General features: G+C 47.3%; 1 protein-coding gene across 1 annotated transcript in view; it reads left to right on the top strand.

Annotated features, from left to right (window-relative positions):
- Positions 1 to 5,831: 5,831 nt before the first annotated feature.
- Positions 5,832 to 15,507, top strand: part of LOC144163033 (antimicrobial peptide microplusin-like) — a 45,039-nt gene continuing 35,363 nt past the window's right edge. Inside the window, exons 1-4 of the mRNA XM_077693817.1 lie at positions 5,832 to 5,978; positions 6,271 to 6,332; positions 12,081 to 12,167; positions 12,790 to 12,816. Of these exons, the coding sequence (XP_077549943.1) occupies positions 5,903 to 5,978; positions 6,271 to 6,332; positions 12,081 to 12,167; positions 12,790 to 12,816 (252 nt within the window). The 5' untranslated portion in view covers positions 5,832 to 5,902. The remainder of the gene's footprint in view (positions 5,979 to 6,270; positions 6,333 to 12,080; positions 12,168 to 12,789; positions 12,817 to 15,507) is intronic.

Genomic DNA, 15,507 nt, shown 5'->3' on the forward strand with positions numbered 1-15,507 from the left:
AACAAGAACAAGCCATTACGCAAATATAAGACAGGAAATTAGTACACAAGGGATATTTACACTGTTCCTTTATTAAAAAATTCATGGATGCTTGGTTTTTCGATAGAAAATGATATTCTACATCTAGTGCAAAAAACCGCCGGCTCCTGGCGGCAAATTAAAAATCACGCGGCAACACCAACGGAAGGTTCCACTAGCTATACGCCTCGAGCTTTGCGATCGCTGCGCCGCCTGCCGCCGCTTCTCCGCGGCGTTGACGGGAGTAGCGCTGCGCGGCTGATAGGGACTCATGCAGTGTTTTGCTTCGCTTTCGCTTCTTTTTGCCCTTCCGCGCTTTAAAAAAACTTATTATGGTGACGTCTGTAAGTAAATAGTACGCTTAGGGCACTTCAAAAGCCGCGGCGTCTTGGTAGGGTGCTCGAACTCCAACAATAGCTATCCGGGAACGCGGTTCTGTACCCTTCTTGGCCGCTGTTACGGGCGTCGACGGCGGCCGCAGCGTACCACCGCTGTCACCTCCGAATACGTGCGGCACAATTGAATTTTATTGCGGCCTCGTTTAGATCTGATACTGGCACAGTGAGAGGTGTATTTCGTTTTGCAGTGCGGGCAACGAATGCCGCCTCGTTTCGAATATATACGTCGTAGAAAAATATAATTCGGGGATGTGATTACCCAATACCTGATAATAACTTGTGCCTTTTATAAGTGTATATGCCACGCTAAAATGTTAAGTATTTTCCAATGCTGTGCGTCGTGAAAGACGTGCGCTCTTGCATGTCTTTTAGCAAGAACGAAGAAAAGTTAATTATACCACGGGAAAATATTGTCTGCAAGTCCGGAAGGAGCAGAATAGCTCGCACGGAAAGGAAAAAAACTCAGTGGTGCTTCTGAAATGCTAAAGTCGTCCGTTTAAACTTACTAGTGTGCGAAATGCACTGCTATTTCGTGAGACATGGTGAGGGGGAGAGGAGGAGGACGCTTAACTATTGGTGTGCACCAATGCGGAGCGGAATCAAGGAATAAACATTTTAGTAATCACACACACACAAGCTACACGTCCACCTTACTGTAGTTGTTACACTTCAACGAGCAGCTGATCACTCGGCGGACGCATTTTTATGAGGTATACAAGTTCACAAACGACAAAAGGTGCCGCGCTAGAAGAGTGGGATATCTGATGAGGCCCTTTGATTTCCGGTTGTGATAGATTCTGCAGGCACCCTGAGTCATATGAATATCCTTCGAAGAAACGTTTAGTCGCGGACGCGCATTTCTCTAGAATCCCTTCACCACGCTGCTCGCGGAGGAAGTATGTAGCATATATGAATGTTTACGGGCGCTCAGCTCCCGACAAGACGCCCCAGCATTAATTTTTTTCCGTGGGCTGATCCCGGGTGTAATTTCAAATTATCCATCGTACTTATTTCGTAGAATGTTCGTGAAATTTATGTCCAGAACAATATCTGAGGTATAATATTGGCAAGCATAACTGGCGTGCTGTCAGGTATGAGTGCTCCGTTAGGTTATATAAGCGCACAAAACTGATTTACATCGCAGTGTACAGCCATAGCATGACCATTTGAGGAAACTATACTTACGGAGACACTGTCAGTAAATTTCAGGGCAGTGTAATCGCAATCATCTCCTTATGCATATCCCGGTTTCGCGACGCCGACCTGTGATGCATACCTGGTGCTTGTACAAACCGAATGTACCAGACTTCTATCGCGTCAAACACATTTACACTCGTAAATGTGCCACATTTGCGAACAGAGTGACTGATCCACATAAATATGTATCTCCAACGCATACACAACGGAAAATACCAGTCGCGAACACGGCGCAAAACCAACGGCGACCGTGGTGAGCCGGCGGGAAACTCCCGCGACAGCTTTCGAAACGGGCCGCTAGGGGGATTTCAGTGGCGCCCCTACAGGCCGCGCTCGAGGCGTATACGCCTCGAGATTCGCGATCGCTGCGCCGCCTGCCGCCGCTTCTCCGCGGCGTTTGCGGGATTAGCGCTGCGTGGCTGATAGGTGGTCATGCAGTGTTTTGATTCTCTTTCGTTTGTCTTTGCCTTTCCGCGCACTAAACAACTTGTTATGGTGACGTCTGTAAGCAAACTGCACGTTTAGGGCACTTAAAAAAAACAGCTGCGTCTTGGTAGAGCGCTCTAACACCAACAAGAGCTGCCCGGGGAGGCGGTTCTGCGCGCTTCTTGGCCGCTCTTGCGGGCGTCGGCGACGGCAGCAGCATATCACCGCTGTCACCTTCGAACACGTCAGCACAAGTGAATTCTATTTATTGTCGCCTCGTTTAGACCTGATATTGGCACTGTAAGAGGTTGATTCGTTTTGCAGCGCAGACAACAAATGCGGCTTTGCTTCGAATATGTACGTCGTAGAAAAATATGTTTCGGGGATGTGATAACCCAATAGCTGACAAAAACTTGTGCCTTTTATGGGAGTATAAGCCACGCGAAAATGTTAAGTACACTCGAAGGCCGTGCGTTGTCAAATATGTGCCCAATGAAGCTTTATAGCAAGCACCAAGATATAAGTTAATGAAACCACGGGAAAATGAATGGTCCGCAAGTCAGGAATAAATAGAATAGTCGTACGGGAATGAAAAAAAAAAAAACGAGTGCTGTGAAATACTAAAGACGTTTGTTTGAGCAAGGTAGTATTCACCAGACCAACTAGATGCGAAATGCACTATTTCGCTAGACATTCGGGAAGGCGGGGGGGGGGGGGGGGGGGGGTTGAGGAGGAGGAAACTCAACTATCGTTGTTTACAAATACGGAGCAAAATCAACGAATGAACGTTTTAGTAATCACACACACAAGCTGCGTGTTCACTTTTCGTTTGTTTTTCGCCTTCAACGAACGGCTGATCACTCGGCGGACGCATTTTTTGAAGAATACAGGGTAGGCAGTTCACAAGCGATACGAGGTGTCGTTGGAAGAGTTGATTGATTGATTGATTGCAGGGTTTAACGCACCGACGAAACGGAGGCGGTGAGGCACGCCGTAGTGGAGGGCTCCGGATTAATTTTGACCACCTGGAGATCTTTAACGTGCGCCGAAATCCCGTACACACGGGCTCGTTGGAAGAGTGTCGTATCTGATAAGAGTCTCTGATTTCGGTTTATGCTAGATTCTGCAGTCTCCCTGTGTCATATGACGATGTTTCGAAGAAGAGTTTGGTCACGGACGCGGATTACTCTATAAGCCCATCTTCGCGCTTCTGCGGAGGATAAATGTACCAGATGAATCTTTGCGAGCGCTCACCTCGGGGCAAGACGACACAGCATTAAATTTGTCGTCGTGTGCTGACTCCGGAGTGTAATTTTGCATTATCCATCGTACTTCTTTGGTACAATGTTTGTGAAATTTATGCCGCATGGTAGTGGTTCATGGTTCATGCCGCATGGTTCATGGTACTGATCAATATCTGATTTGTGATATTGTCAGGCGTAACTTGCGTGCTGTCAGGTATGAGTGCTCCGCTGGATTTTCTAAGTGCACAAAGTCGATTTACATCATATTGTGTATGGCCGCTACATGACCATCGGAGGAAACACTGCTTACGGAGACACTGCCACTAAATTTCAGGGCAGCGGAATTGCAGTCAGCTGCATGCAAATGCTGGCTTCGGGACGCCGGCCTGTGACACACGCCCGGCGCTCATATACATCTCACTAAGATCGCGTCATAAACGTTTATACTCCCGTGAACACACCACGCTTGCAAACAGAGCGCCTGCTCCACGTTATTCGGTATTTGGAACGCGGACAAACGGTAAATCGCTGTCTTGAACGAGCCCCAAAAGCAACGGCGACAGGGGGAAGCGGGCCGGGGACTCCCGCGCCTGCTTTCGAAACGGGCCGCTAGGGGGATTACAGTGGCGCCCCTACAGGCCGCGCTCGAGGCGTATACTCGGTTACAGCTCAGGAACGGCACCACCTCAAGTAGTGTATCACTCCGCCAAAGCGCCGGACGCGTGACGTCAGTGCGCGCGCGTTTTGAAAGGGGTTTGCAATGAATGCGTGATATCGTCTGCCTTGTCTCGCGCAGTTTGTTTGTCATCACTGGAGTCGTTTATAAGCATACTAAGTTCAAAAAATCACGGGAACGGCTCACGCCATGTTCAAAATATTCCCAGTAGCGCCTTACTTGCGTCGCGTGGAGAAACATCCGGCTACGGTGATTAGGCACAGCGGCAACTTCCGGTGCCGTTCTTAAGTTGTCACCGAGTATAGGTTCCACGTTCTGCTTTGAACGCACACGGCCACGCGGCTCTATAAACCTTATAGTCGGCCGCCTCCATTCACGCGCGTCTCCGCCGTGTTGCAGCGCTGGCATCGAGGAACCCGGCCTGTAGCAGTGAAACGCAGTAAATTCAAATCGCCTTGCGCAAACATTTAGTGTGTTTACCTTGGAATGAGCGCGACGGTGCAGGAACAGCATGAGAGGTGAGCGGGAAAGCAAAGGGGGGCATTTCCTTGGCAAATGTCTACAAAGACTATCGTCTTTTGACGACATTTGCAACCAAAGGAGCAGATACGCGGCCAATTTTTTTTCATATCATACATGCACATTCGCAGTCATTGCTATTTCAATATATAGTTTTGCACAGTGGCATAAAACAAATTAGTTGGAAGTTTGCTCTGTGTGGGCCCCTTTTTCTGACGTCCATGTTTTTTTTTTTTGCGCAATCGTACTCAAGTAATAGATTACTATGTCCAGAATGATATCCTTATTATACCCACCGATAACGCACCGGTGGTTCCCTATTGGGTCACCACCGGGCCACTTGAAAACGCTGTACAAGCATTGGTACTAACATTCGTCACCGAAGTACGAGCATTGGTCACCAAGCCTGCAGCACCAGTATATACCATCAGTGCCGAGTTTGCAGAAGACGTTTGCAGTGTTGTCGAACTGTTATTCCCTAAAGAAAGAAGTTAAAATGTATAAATGCTTGTGCAGTGCGTGGAATATGATATCGACAACCTAATGAAAGAAAGAAATTGGAATAATCTAGTGGAGATACACTATAGGTGTCTAAGCACGGATGCGTTTTTAGAATTGGTTTTCGACTTTTGTGACTTGATTTGCTTATACCAGTTTGACCTTCTTTGGTGATGTTAGGCTGAGACACATCACTTTGCTTTAGATGCCTTTTTGAGACCCCTTCTTTTGCTTTTTATGCACCTTCGCCCAACGCGCCGCAAGGGACTCGCATCTGCTACGTTACGCGCGCCACGCTACATTATACTTTTGCACACGTGTCGCTTCCGCTCCGAGGCCCATGCGCCGGCACTCCGCCGCTGACGACGGGTGCGCTGCGCCGATCCGGAGGCTTTGACAATCACAACAAAACAGGCCCCGCAGGTTTGAGCCTCCTATGCTTGCGCATATTAGCTAGCGGCGTTGCCTGGCAGTAGCCGAAACGCTGTCGTCTTTCGAAGCCATTTGGAGCGAGGAGGGCATATACGATATCATTTTCTCGCCCTAGCGCTGCGCGTGTTTTGGCATAAGAGCAACGGCGTCAAATAGAGAACCCTTGCGAGCAAAGCTTCTTCCGATAAAACACCCTTTCGGGTACGCACGTGGTAAGTCGACAAAAATGGAAGACGAATAACAATGGCATCCAGCCCCGGGACCGCACTTGCTGCACATCAGTCTATTTTTGACGTTGGGACTGACCGATTGAATAGGGTGAAGAGATTGCTATTACACAGTTTTCCTTGTCTGGCGCACAGCTGGCTATTTTATGCGGAAACCTGCAGATCGTGATGGACATTGTGGGCGTGTATTATATAAAAGCTCGCGGGGTATGGTCTTTCGAAAGTCTTTTAACTCGGCAAAGCTGTTGCGAAGAGCCACGACAAGTTATGAAAGCATTATTTGTCTGCCTGTTGCTCGCAGGATCTTCATTTCTATGTACTGCTCATCATCAGCAACTGTGCGGTAAGTATATAAAAACCTGTTTTATGAAGGCGCTAACAATGACACATTTTTATGTGGCGCGAGAAGAAGATCGCGTGGACATTGCATGATCTTTAACTGAAAGTGGGCACGTGTGCCATAATTGTTTTGCACGTCTGGCGCTGCAGTGTCTGCCGCACAAACGCGCCTCGAAATATAGAGGGGCAGCAATGCACACGTTCATAACCACATAGTAAGAAAAATAAACTTGAATTAATACACTGACAGCCATGTTTTATTGTAGAGACTTGACGGCGCCAGTTTTTCTGTGCAGGAAAGCCAGCATGGCTGCTCAGGCAAGAACTGGGGTGTATCCGTAACCAGCTGCCGTTCATGGTAAGCAACACGCCCTTTTCCTTTCTGGCCTAAGATAGTTTGAGATAGATCTATGAATTCGGGGGTCACGTTTTCGGCGGACTCATGCAACGTGGACACTTAAGTTCTTAGGGTTGAGCATTGGCCCGAAGGCGATAAACAACAAAAAAACATGTTTGTTTTTACGTTTATCGTAAAAACAAACAATTCACTCCATTAGGTTTTAATGGAGTTTCACAAAGGGCTCAGCAACAAAAGCCCGGCTCATATGACCTTTGCGCGAAATGATGTCATCCAGGACGACCATTTATGTACACTCTGACACAATCCTGTGGAGCGGCATCACTTAGATGCACAAACTGACCAAGCTATACAGCCAGCAATGATTTTTCCGCGAATAGCGATGTCGAGTATCCGATCCACGGAGGTTGTACAAAACTTCTGGAGTGGAGGCCGCCTATAGCGGGCAACGCGGTGAGGTGAAGCCGGGCTAACCGGTCGGCGGCCATGTTGCTGTGGGCAGAAAAGGCGCTGAGCCGGCAGGGACGCTGAGGAGCGGTCGTGTTTTTTTGGCTTTACAAGGGAGAAAACGACGTATAAGCTGGTTTATTGTTTATATTTGAGGGCAGCCTGAATTTTGCCTTGCGCGGAAGGTATTGACGTAAGATATGGTTCAAGCTGCGAAATCGTGTGTGTATATCTTACGGTGGTGAACAGAGCTGTCACTGCGGGAAAACGTGTAGCGCTTGGCTAAAGACACCACCGCTGCTTTTACAGAATAAACGTTAATTGAAAATAAACGTTTATTCTGTATATCTAAAGCTATAGGCCGCCACCTTAACATTAAAATTATCTCATGTTGCACGCCATGGGAAGAGGTATGCCGCGTTATAAAAGTGCGGGACACGCGACAGCGCGATTATTTGACGCTTGTTTCTTTTAGCGGCATTGCTGGGATTAATGAATGCTTATTCATTAATTATCGATAATTAATAACGCAGCTCTCACACCCATACAAGCTCTGTAGACACAGTTTAGCGGTTCGAATGGTTTTTAGGCAGTACTGCAAGGAGTCATATGCATCAGGATATTGCAATCTTTATATGTACTGCTCATGCACGTTTTCTAGTTTAAATAACATGCCCAGTTTTGCCCTTTCCGAAGAAGACCAAATTAAGCACGAGCTTTTGATTGACTGATTGATTGGTTGATAAATTGATTGATTGATTGATTGATTGATTGATTGATTGATTGATTGATTGATTCATTGATTGATTGATTGATTGATTGATTGATTGATTGATTGATTGATTGATTGATTGATTGATTGTGGGGTTTAACGCGCCGACGCAACGCAGGCGATGAGGCGCGCCGTAGTGGAGGCCTCCGGATTAATCTTGATCACCTGGGGATCTTTTTTAGACGGGCATTTTCGGTTTTTGCCTTCTTCAGAAAAGCGGCCGCTGCGGCTGGGAACTGAACTCGCGTTCTAGGGATGAGAAGTACAAAGCCTTAGCCACTCAGCCACCGCGGCGGGTCTATTTCCAGCTTTTCAATCGTATTTTGCAAAAGAGATTAGGCGCACACTGAAGCTCATTAAAGCAGGTTTTTTTTTCTGTGCGTGCACTTTACAGAAAGCATGATCATCACACGTACTATCGCGGTCAAACTTAGTGGGAACACGGGAGCGCGTGGCCCGAGCTACTACTAGAGCTTCCTAACGGCGCCGCGCAGAAACAGCACGCATGCGTGTGGCGAGGGTCCGGAGGGTACAGAGCTCACCGCGCGCATCGCGTCACCGGGCCGCAGCGCGTCGTCTGCTACAAGCGAGCTGCCGGCGCTAAACGAGCAGCAGACGTTGCCAGTGGCCGCGAACCGCAGCAATAAACAGCTGCAGACGTCTAGGATTTCTTTTTTTTTTTGCAGATAAGAATTGTCCCCGCGAGCTCCGCAATAGGCAGAACCATAACTTCACGAACTTTGTTTGAAGGTTAGTACATTTTGTATGCTTTTCAAGGCGAAAAGGTATCAGCGACGGGCTTATCGCTGCCGCGAGCGCGCAAATTATTTCGCATGGTAATGCCAGTAACAAAGGTGCTGTAAAGTAAATGGCCGAGGAAACACTTTATTTCAAGCTTTTTTTAATGAAATACGCTGGTCTGGGCCGTTAAAAATAATAAGGAACCAATTGAGACGCCCTTAGTAGTGCGTCATGTCGCCGTTGACTTCGACGACAGCAGACATTCTTGACGGAAGCGACTCGTAGAGCGCTGTCACAAGTGAGGTGTCGCTTGACAGCCGCTGCCAATCGGCGAGCACTGCGGCCCACAGTTCGTCCTCAGTGGCCGAAGATATGGGGTTCCGGTTCACCTCTACTTTCATGCGACCCCAAACATTCTCGATGACGTTAATTGAGGTCGGCTCCCTTCGACACCCAGGCCAGCTTCGTGTAAGTAAGCGCGAAAGGAACAAGGACGAACGAAGTTTTTTGATGAAGTAAGAACACGCACAAAAGATATATATGCGTGGATGCCGACCTCACTGGCGTAAAACGTATTTCACCATGACAGGCGTTTCTGACATATTTACGCCCACAAAGAAAAAACTTCCCTTAAAGATGACATCCTTACAAACGATGCGCGCAGTGGCCGCGCATAGCCACTGTGGTCACGCATCAAAGGTTCATCAGCTCGCGGTGAAAATTCTTGCTTGTGAACGCCAAGACGGCAGAATAGCGGTGCGCATCTGAGGAATGAACGGCGATCTGATCTTGATTTCCAGCAACGAATTGCTGCGTATACCTGTGAATGCGGCTCACGGCCGCTGGCAACATGTGCTGCTCGTTTAGCGCCGGCAGCTCGCATGTAGCAGACGACGCTCTGCCGCCCGGTGACGCGATGCGCGCGATGAGCTCTGTACCCTCCGGACCCTCACAACACGCATGCGTGCTGTTTCCGCGCGGCGCCGTTAGGATGCTCTAGTAGTAGCTCGCGCCACGCGCTCCCGTGTTCCCACTAAGTGTGACCGCGATAGTACATGTCTCACTCGCATTGAGTTTCTTTATTTTTCAAATCCAGAGGGTTACTTATTTGGATGCACGACTACATTAACCGAGCGTGCTATTGATAAGAAAACTACGCGCATGAGGCTACTCAATCACATTCACAATCTCGTTGACCGCGCACGTTCGTACGCGAGCAGCGTGCTATTGATAAGAAAATCATGCGGACGAAGAACGCGGGAGAGCATTGCGGTGCATAAAATACTTCTACGAAACAGCGCTAACGAGAAACGTCAGAGTATTCAGGTAGGACCGGATGCAAATGAAATATATTAAACAAGAGTGCCTTTATTTTTGACAGTAACTGTCTGAGCAATACTCTGCATTTAAATTAGTTCTGAAAAACAATTAGCGCCCCACATATTTACAAACATGCGATTTCGCGCAGTCAAGGGACCACAGGACAACCACAATTGCGTGCGAAAACATTCGCATATCTGCGTAAACAAGCGCGTACGGTATGCTCAGTAAGCGGACGTTAGGTGCTACGGCGAATTTTCCCTTTATATTCACGGACAAACGGCGGGCAAGTATGAACTTATAACGTTACAATACTAGTAATGCCGTCGAAACACAAAACAAACGAGACCCTCAGTACTTACAGATGAAAGGTGATCCCCGACGTCTTAGTCGCGCGATTAGCGCAGCCAAACGCGACGCACGAGCAGACCATTCCTTTTCCACCCGCCGCGGTGGCTCAGTGGCTAAGGCGTTGCGCTGCTGAGCACGAGGTCGCGGGTTCGATTCCCGGCCGCGGCGGCCGCTTTTCTGATGGAGGCGAAAAGCAAAAACGCCCGTGTGTACGAGATTTCGGCGCACGTTAAAGATCCCCAGGTGGTCAAAATTAATCCGAAGCCCTCCACTACGGCGCGCCTCATCGCCTGCGTTGCGTCGGCGCGTTAAACCCTACAATCAATCAAAATCAAAAGCAGACCATTCCTGCTTTCTACAAGTTTGGAGCATCCATCCGCGAGCGACGATCGAGCGAACGCGAGGTCTGCTCTTTGGCAAGAGAGAACTCGGTAGAACGACACATGGGGCAGAAAAAAATGTCATTGTGTCTTGTGTTTGTTAAAGTTGTTTGTGCCCAAGAATGTAAAAAATTAGCAGAGGTGTGCGCCCACCGGTGCACGCACAAGAGACGTGCGTAGCGCTTAACTAGAAACACGAAGAGGGGAGCATAACCGAAACCACGTGTGTCGAAATGAAAGCGCGCAAGAAAAGCTTGGTGCGCTTGAAGCTAGCCGCATGAGAGAATCAACTTGCAAAACAAAACAAAATAAAAGAAAAAGAACGGGAGCAAAAATGTAACGTAACCCGCCGCAAAAACAAGTACATGATGCGACGGGTGCAATTCGTCTGCTACGAAGGAACGAGTTTTCTGCCCACGGCAAGATGGCGGCTGTCGGCATCAGTTTTCGAGCGCCATCTACACTCCAGAAGTTTGATGCAACCTCCTTGATTAAAAACGTCAGTCTGGCCTCTCACGCAATGCAGCATGAGGTTCTGCACTGGGGAGTTCCACAACGCATATCTCCGTTTTTTTTTTAATCAAATAGTATGCCCGTTGCTGCCATTTGCCAAATGTTTAATTGTTTGTGGCATAGCGTGGTTACTCGAGTGCATTGTGTTAGAGCTAAACCACAAGATTACCTGAGTGTGGAGGGATAGCGTGTGAAACGCTTAGCAGACACCATGTTTTATAAAGCCCCCTTGGCACCCCCTACAAATTTTCTCGCTTTTCCTGTGGTTTCCTCTAATCGGCGTTGACATCAACGTTTGTATGCTGCGGGGTTTCGTGCTAAAAAAAAGCGTAATGAGGTTGCAGGGGCCTTTCAGTGTTCCGGCCGTTACAAGTATTGAGAGTACGCCATTTTTTTTTTGTATGAGCGGCTACTGGTCAAAATGGAAGGTATTCGCGTGATCAATGATCGGTAAGTCGCGAACGTAGTACTTTGAGCTGGAGCTTATCAGGTAATGGCAAAACACTGTATTTCCTGAATGGACAATCCCGAATTTGAGATCAGGATTGTCCACTCGGGATATTCTTCAACTATCCGGGGAAGTAATCCGTCCGTGAATGGGAAAAAAGCGTACTTATTCTTTATTGGGCGCCGCAGAATATGGTACGTATGCCTACAGATGCTCTCTGTATGGTCATACACAGGTCTGCATCTACCTAATCGTTTCTAAAAAAGTCCCAGTACACTTGAGCACTTCTTAATGGTTGTGAAAGCGAACGCGCATCAATTTCCAGTTCAACGCCTGATACGCCTTGCTTCTGCGCCGCGTTGTCGAAGGGCTTTGTAATCTTGCCTCTTAAGATTTTTTGCATTGCTCCGCCCAAACACTTTCGAATAACTTCGATCGGTATTTTAAGCGTTGTGCCGTTGCTCGTTCGTTCCGCAGTATAGTCGGAGAGTTCAAGACAGTGGTGGATTTCGTTCTTGCCTCTTCGTCACTTGGTTGAGTTATTATGAATCTTATAAGTACATCTTCATTGCTAAAGCACGGGTGCTCATATTAGTGCGCCCACCCGGTGAGGGACATCCCGATACTTGAGGTCGCCTAAGTTGCCCTCTAACTACGTCGTTCGAACTTGCGGAAAACCGGTTTTTTTCGCCGAACCTGTAGCCCAAATGTCAAATTACCCGCGGGTGACAATATAGTGGCGTTTCGTCCGTACAATGTTTTTGTGTATTTTCCAGATCAACTGGATCTTTGACTACGCCACGTTGAGACTCGGGTGCTTCAACAGGATTTGCACGATCAGAAGGCTCTGCTATGGAAACCTGGTACGCAATTCTTTGTTTAAACGTATATAATACATCCGAATACATTAAGACCGATGGAAAATTTCTGAAGCTTCTTTGGATAAGCGTGGTAGAATAATTACCAAAGCAGAAACGTAGAACCGAGGAAAAAAAGGATCGCTATGGTAGAGTGATTATGGTAGTCTAATTCCCGATATGGCATAGGTATGTGCTGCATACGTCAATTTGTATTTTGTTCATTGGAGCTATTATAGGGAACTGTAGGAGATATATACGTATACTCAAATAATTCTTAGGTGCGGGTGTGTGGAAATGACAGCAACGTTAAATGGTCAAATTGCTGAGGCTACTATAAAAAAGTACCCCTCCACACATATTTAAACACACTTACATAACTGATTTTTTACATGTTTTTTTCAGATATACTTTCATTTACTCCTGCTGTAACGCTTTTTCGCAAAGCGGGGCACTCAATGGACAAACAATAAAGAATTCCTCTTTTGTGTTCACTTTTGTAATGCATGACGTATAGCTTGCATTATACTAAGCGAAACGAATGGTAGTCTGAAGACGTACCACTCATCTGCGTCTAATTATTATTTTCTTTTCTTTTTTTTCTTTCTTTTTTTTTATTGCTGCGCAGGACCGAAATATGGCCCTATTCTTCACGGTGAGTTCAAATCGAAAAGCCTCCTTGGGTATTCGACATTTAGTTCGACATTACTTTCACATTACTTACGTTACATTACATATTCAAAGTTACTTTATGAGCAGTAAGTTTCTTATGATGAAAGCAATGCGGCGAAAATGGCCCTTGTTTGTACCAATGCATTTTCAACAAGAATTGACCGTTTTCAGGAGAAACTAAAGTAGATTGCCTAATTGCAAGGTTAAAGCCTACTGGGCATAGACAAGGCTCTGTGTTTGTTCGGCTGATTCATAGGCATTTTCCCCGCCAAACGCGTGTTGAGACGTGGCGCTTCCCTGCCGCCATCATCCCCGCCGATTCGCTGAAAGATTGAACGCAGGCCGACATCGACCATATTGAAAACGTGTTTGTAGTACCATGCGCAGTAGCGAACAAGGATTCGATATTGAACGGACTATGCAACAATTCCGATAAACGCTGCCACTGTTTCCTGCACGTCTGGAGGCACTTCGAAAGCTATAGTTATCGCCACCACGGAGCGGTACTGCGTGATTTACTCCTCGCAGCAGATTCGTGTTCCGTTTCTGCTTTGCTTTTGTGGCTTCCTTTTTAAAGTGGCTGTTGAATGAGTTCACTGTTCCAACTAAAAGAAAGCGGGCCAATAGCCTCTACACCGCTGTAATGACGTAATTCCAGCGGTAAAAGAACGCCAAGATCGGGAATTAGAGAAAAACTTTTTGAACAAGTTTACAGGTTATCTCATGGGCATTGAGCAGTTATTTCTGGCTGAAATACTTTGCGACACCCTAATCTAAGTATTGGATGAGTTGGTTGACTACGTTCTGAAAGCATTAAGGATTTAGAAAAAAAGTTGAAAAGGTTGTTGCATGGTCCCTTTAGATTCCGGAAAAAGTTAAAAAATGTGTGGCAGGGATTCTTTAACTAAAAATACCTCAAAATCAATATTTTGAAAATTCAGATAGCATCAAAAGACATTGAAAATCAGTGTGGCATCAATGCAGCACCCCGTATTACGGCGCTAAAGTTACGTGGCAAGTGTCCTGCATTTAGCGCCGTTAAACTTCAGCCTGAGTTATCAGATCGTAAAGGTAAGTAGAAAATTACAATGGCGAATTTAAGCAATGGACACACACACACACACACACACACACACACACACACACACACACACACACACACACACACACACACACACACACACACACACACACACACACACACACACACACACACACACACACACACACACACACACACACACACACACACACACACACACACACACACACACACACACACACACACACACACACACACACACACACACACACACACACACACACACACACACACACACACACACACACACACACACACACACACACACACACACACACACACACACACACACACACACACACACACACACACACACACACACACACACACACACACACACACACACACACACACACACACACACACACACACACACACACACACACACACACACACACACACACACACACACACACACACACACACACACACACACACACACACACACACACACACACACACACACACACACACACACACACACACACACACACACACACACACACACACACACACACACACACACACACACACACACACACACACACACACACACACACACACACACACACACACACACACACACACACACACACACACACACACACACACACACACACACACACACACACACACACACACACACACACACACACACACACACACACACACACACACACACACACACACACACACACACACACACACACACACACACACACACACACACACACACACACACACACACACACACACACACACACACACACACACACACACACACACACACACACACACACACACACACACACACACACACACACACACACACACACACACACACACACACACACACACACACACACACACACACACACACACACACACACACACACACACACACACACACACACACACACACACACACACACACACACACACACACACACACACACACACACACACACACACACACACACACACACACACACACACACACACACACACACACACACACACACACACACACACACACACACACACACACACACACACACACACACACACACACACACACACACACACACACACACACACACACACACACACACACACACACACACACACACACACACACACACACACACACACACACACACACACACACACACACACACACACACACACACACACACACACACACACACACACACACACACACACACACACACACACACACACACACACACACACACACACACACACACACACACACACACACACACACACACACACACACACACACACACACACACACACACACACACACACACACACACACACACACACACACACACACACACACACACACACACACACACACACACACACACACACACACACACACACACACACACACACACACACACACACACACACACACACACACACACACACACACACACACACACACACACACACACACACACACACACACACACACACACACACACACACACACACACACACACACACACACACACACACACACACACACACACACACACACAC

This window comes from Haemaphysalis longicornis, unplaced genomic scaffold (genome assembly GCF_048455015.1).
Source record: "Haemaphysalis longicornis isolate Haplotype H1 unplaced genomic scaffold, Haemaphysalis longicornis Haplotype H1 scaffold_1, whole genome shotgun sequence".
Classification (NCBI taxonomy): Eukaryota; Metazoa; Arthropoda; class Arachnida; order Ixodida; family Ixodidae; genus Haemaphysalis; species Haemaphysalis longicornis.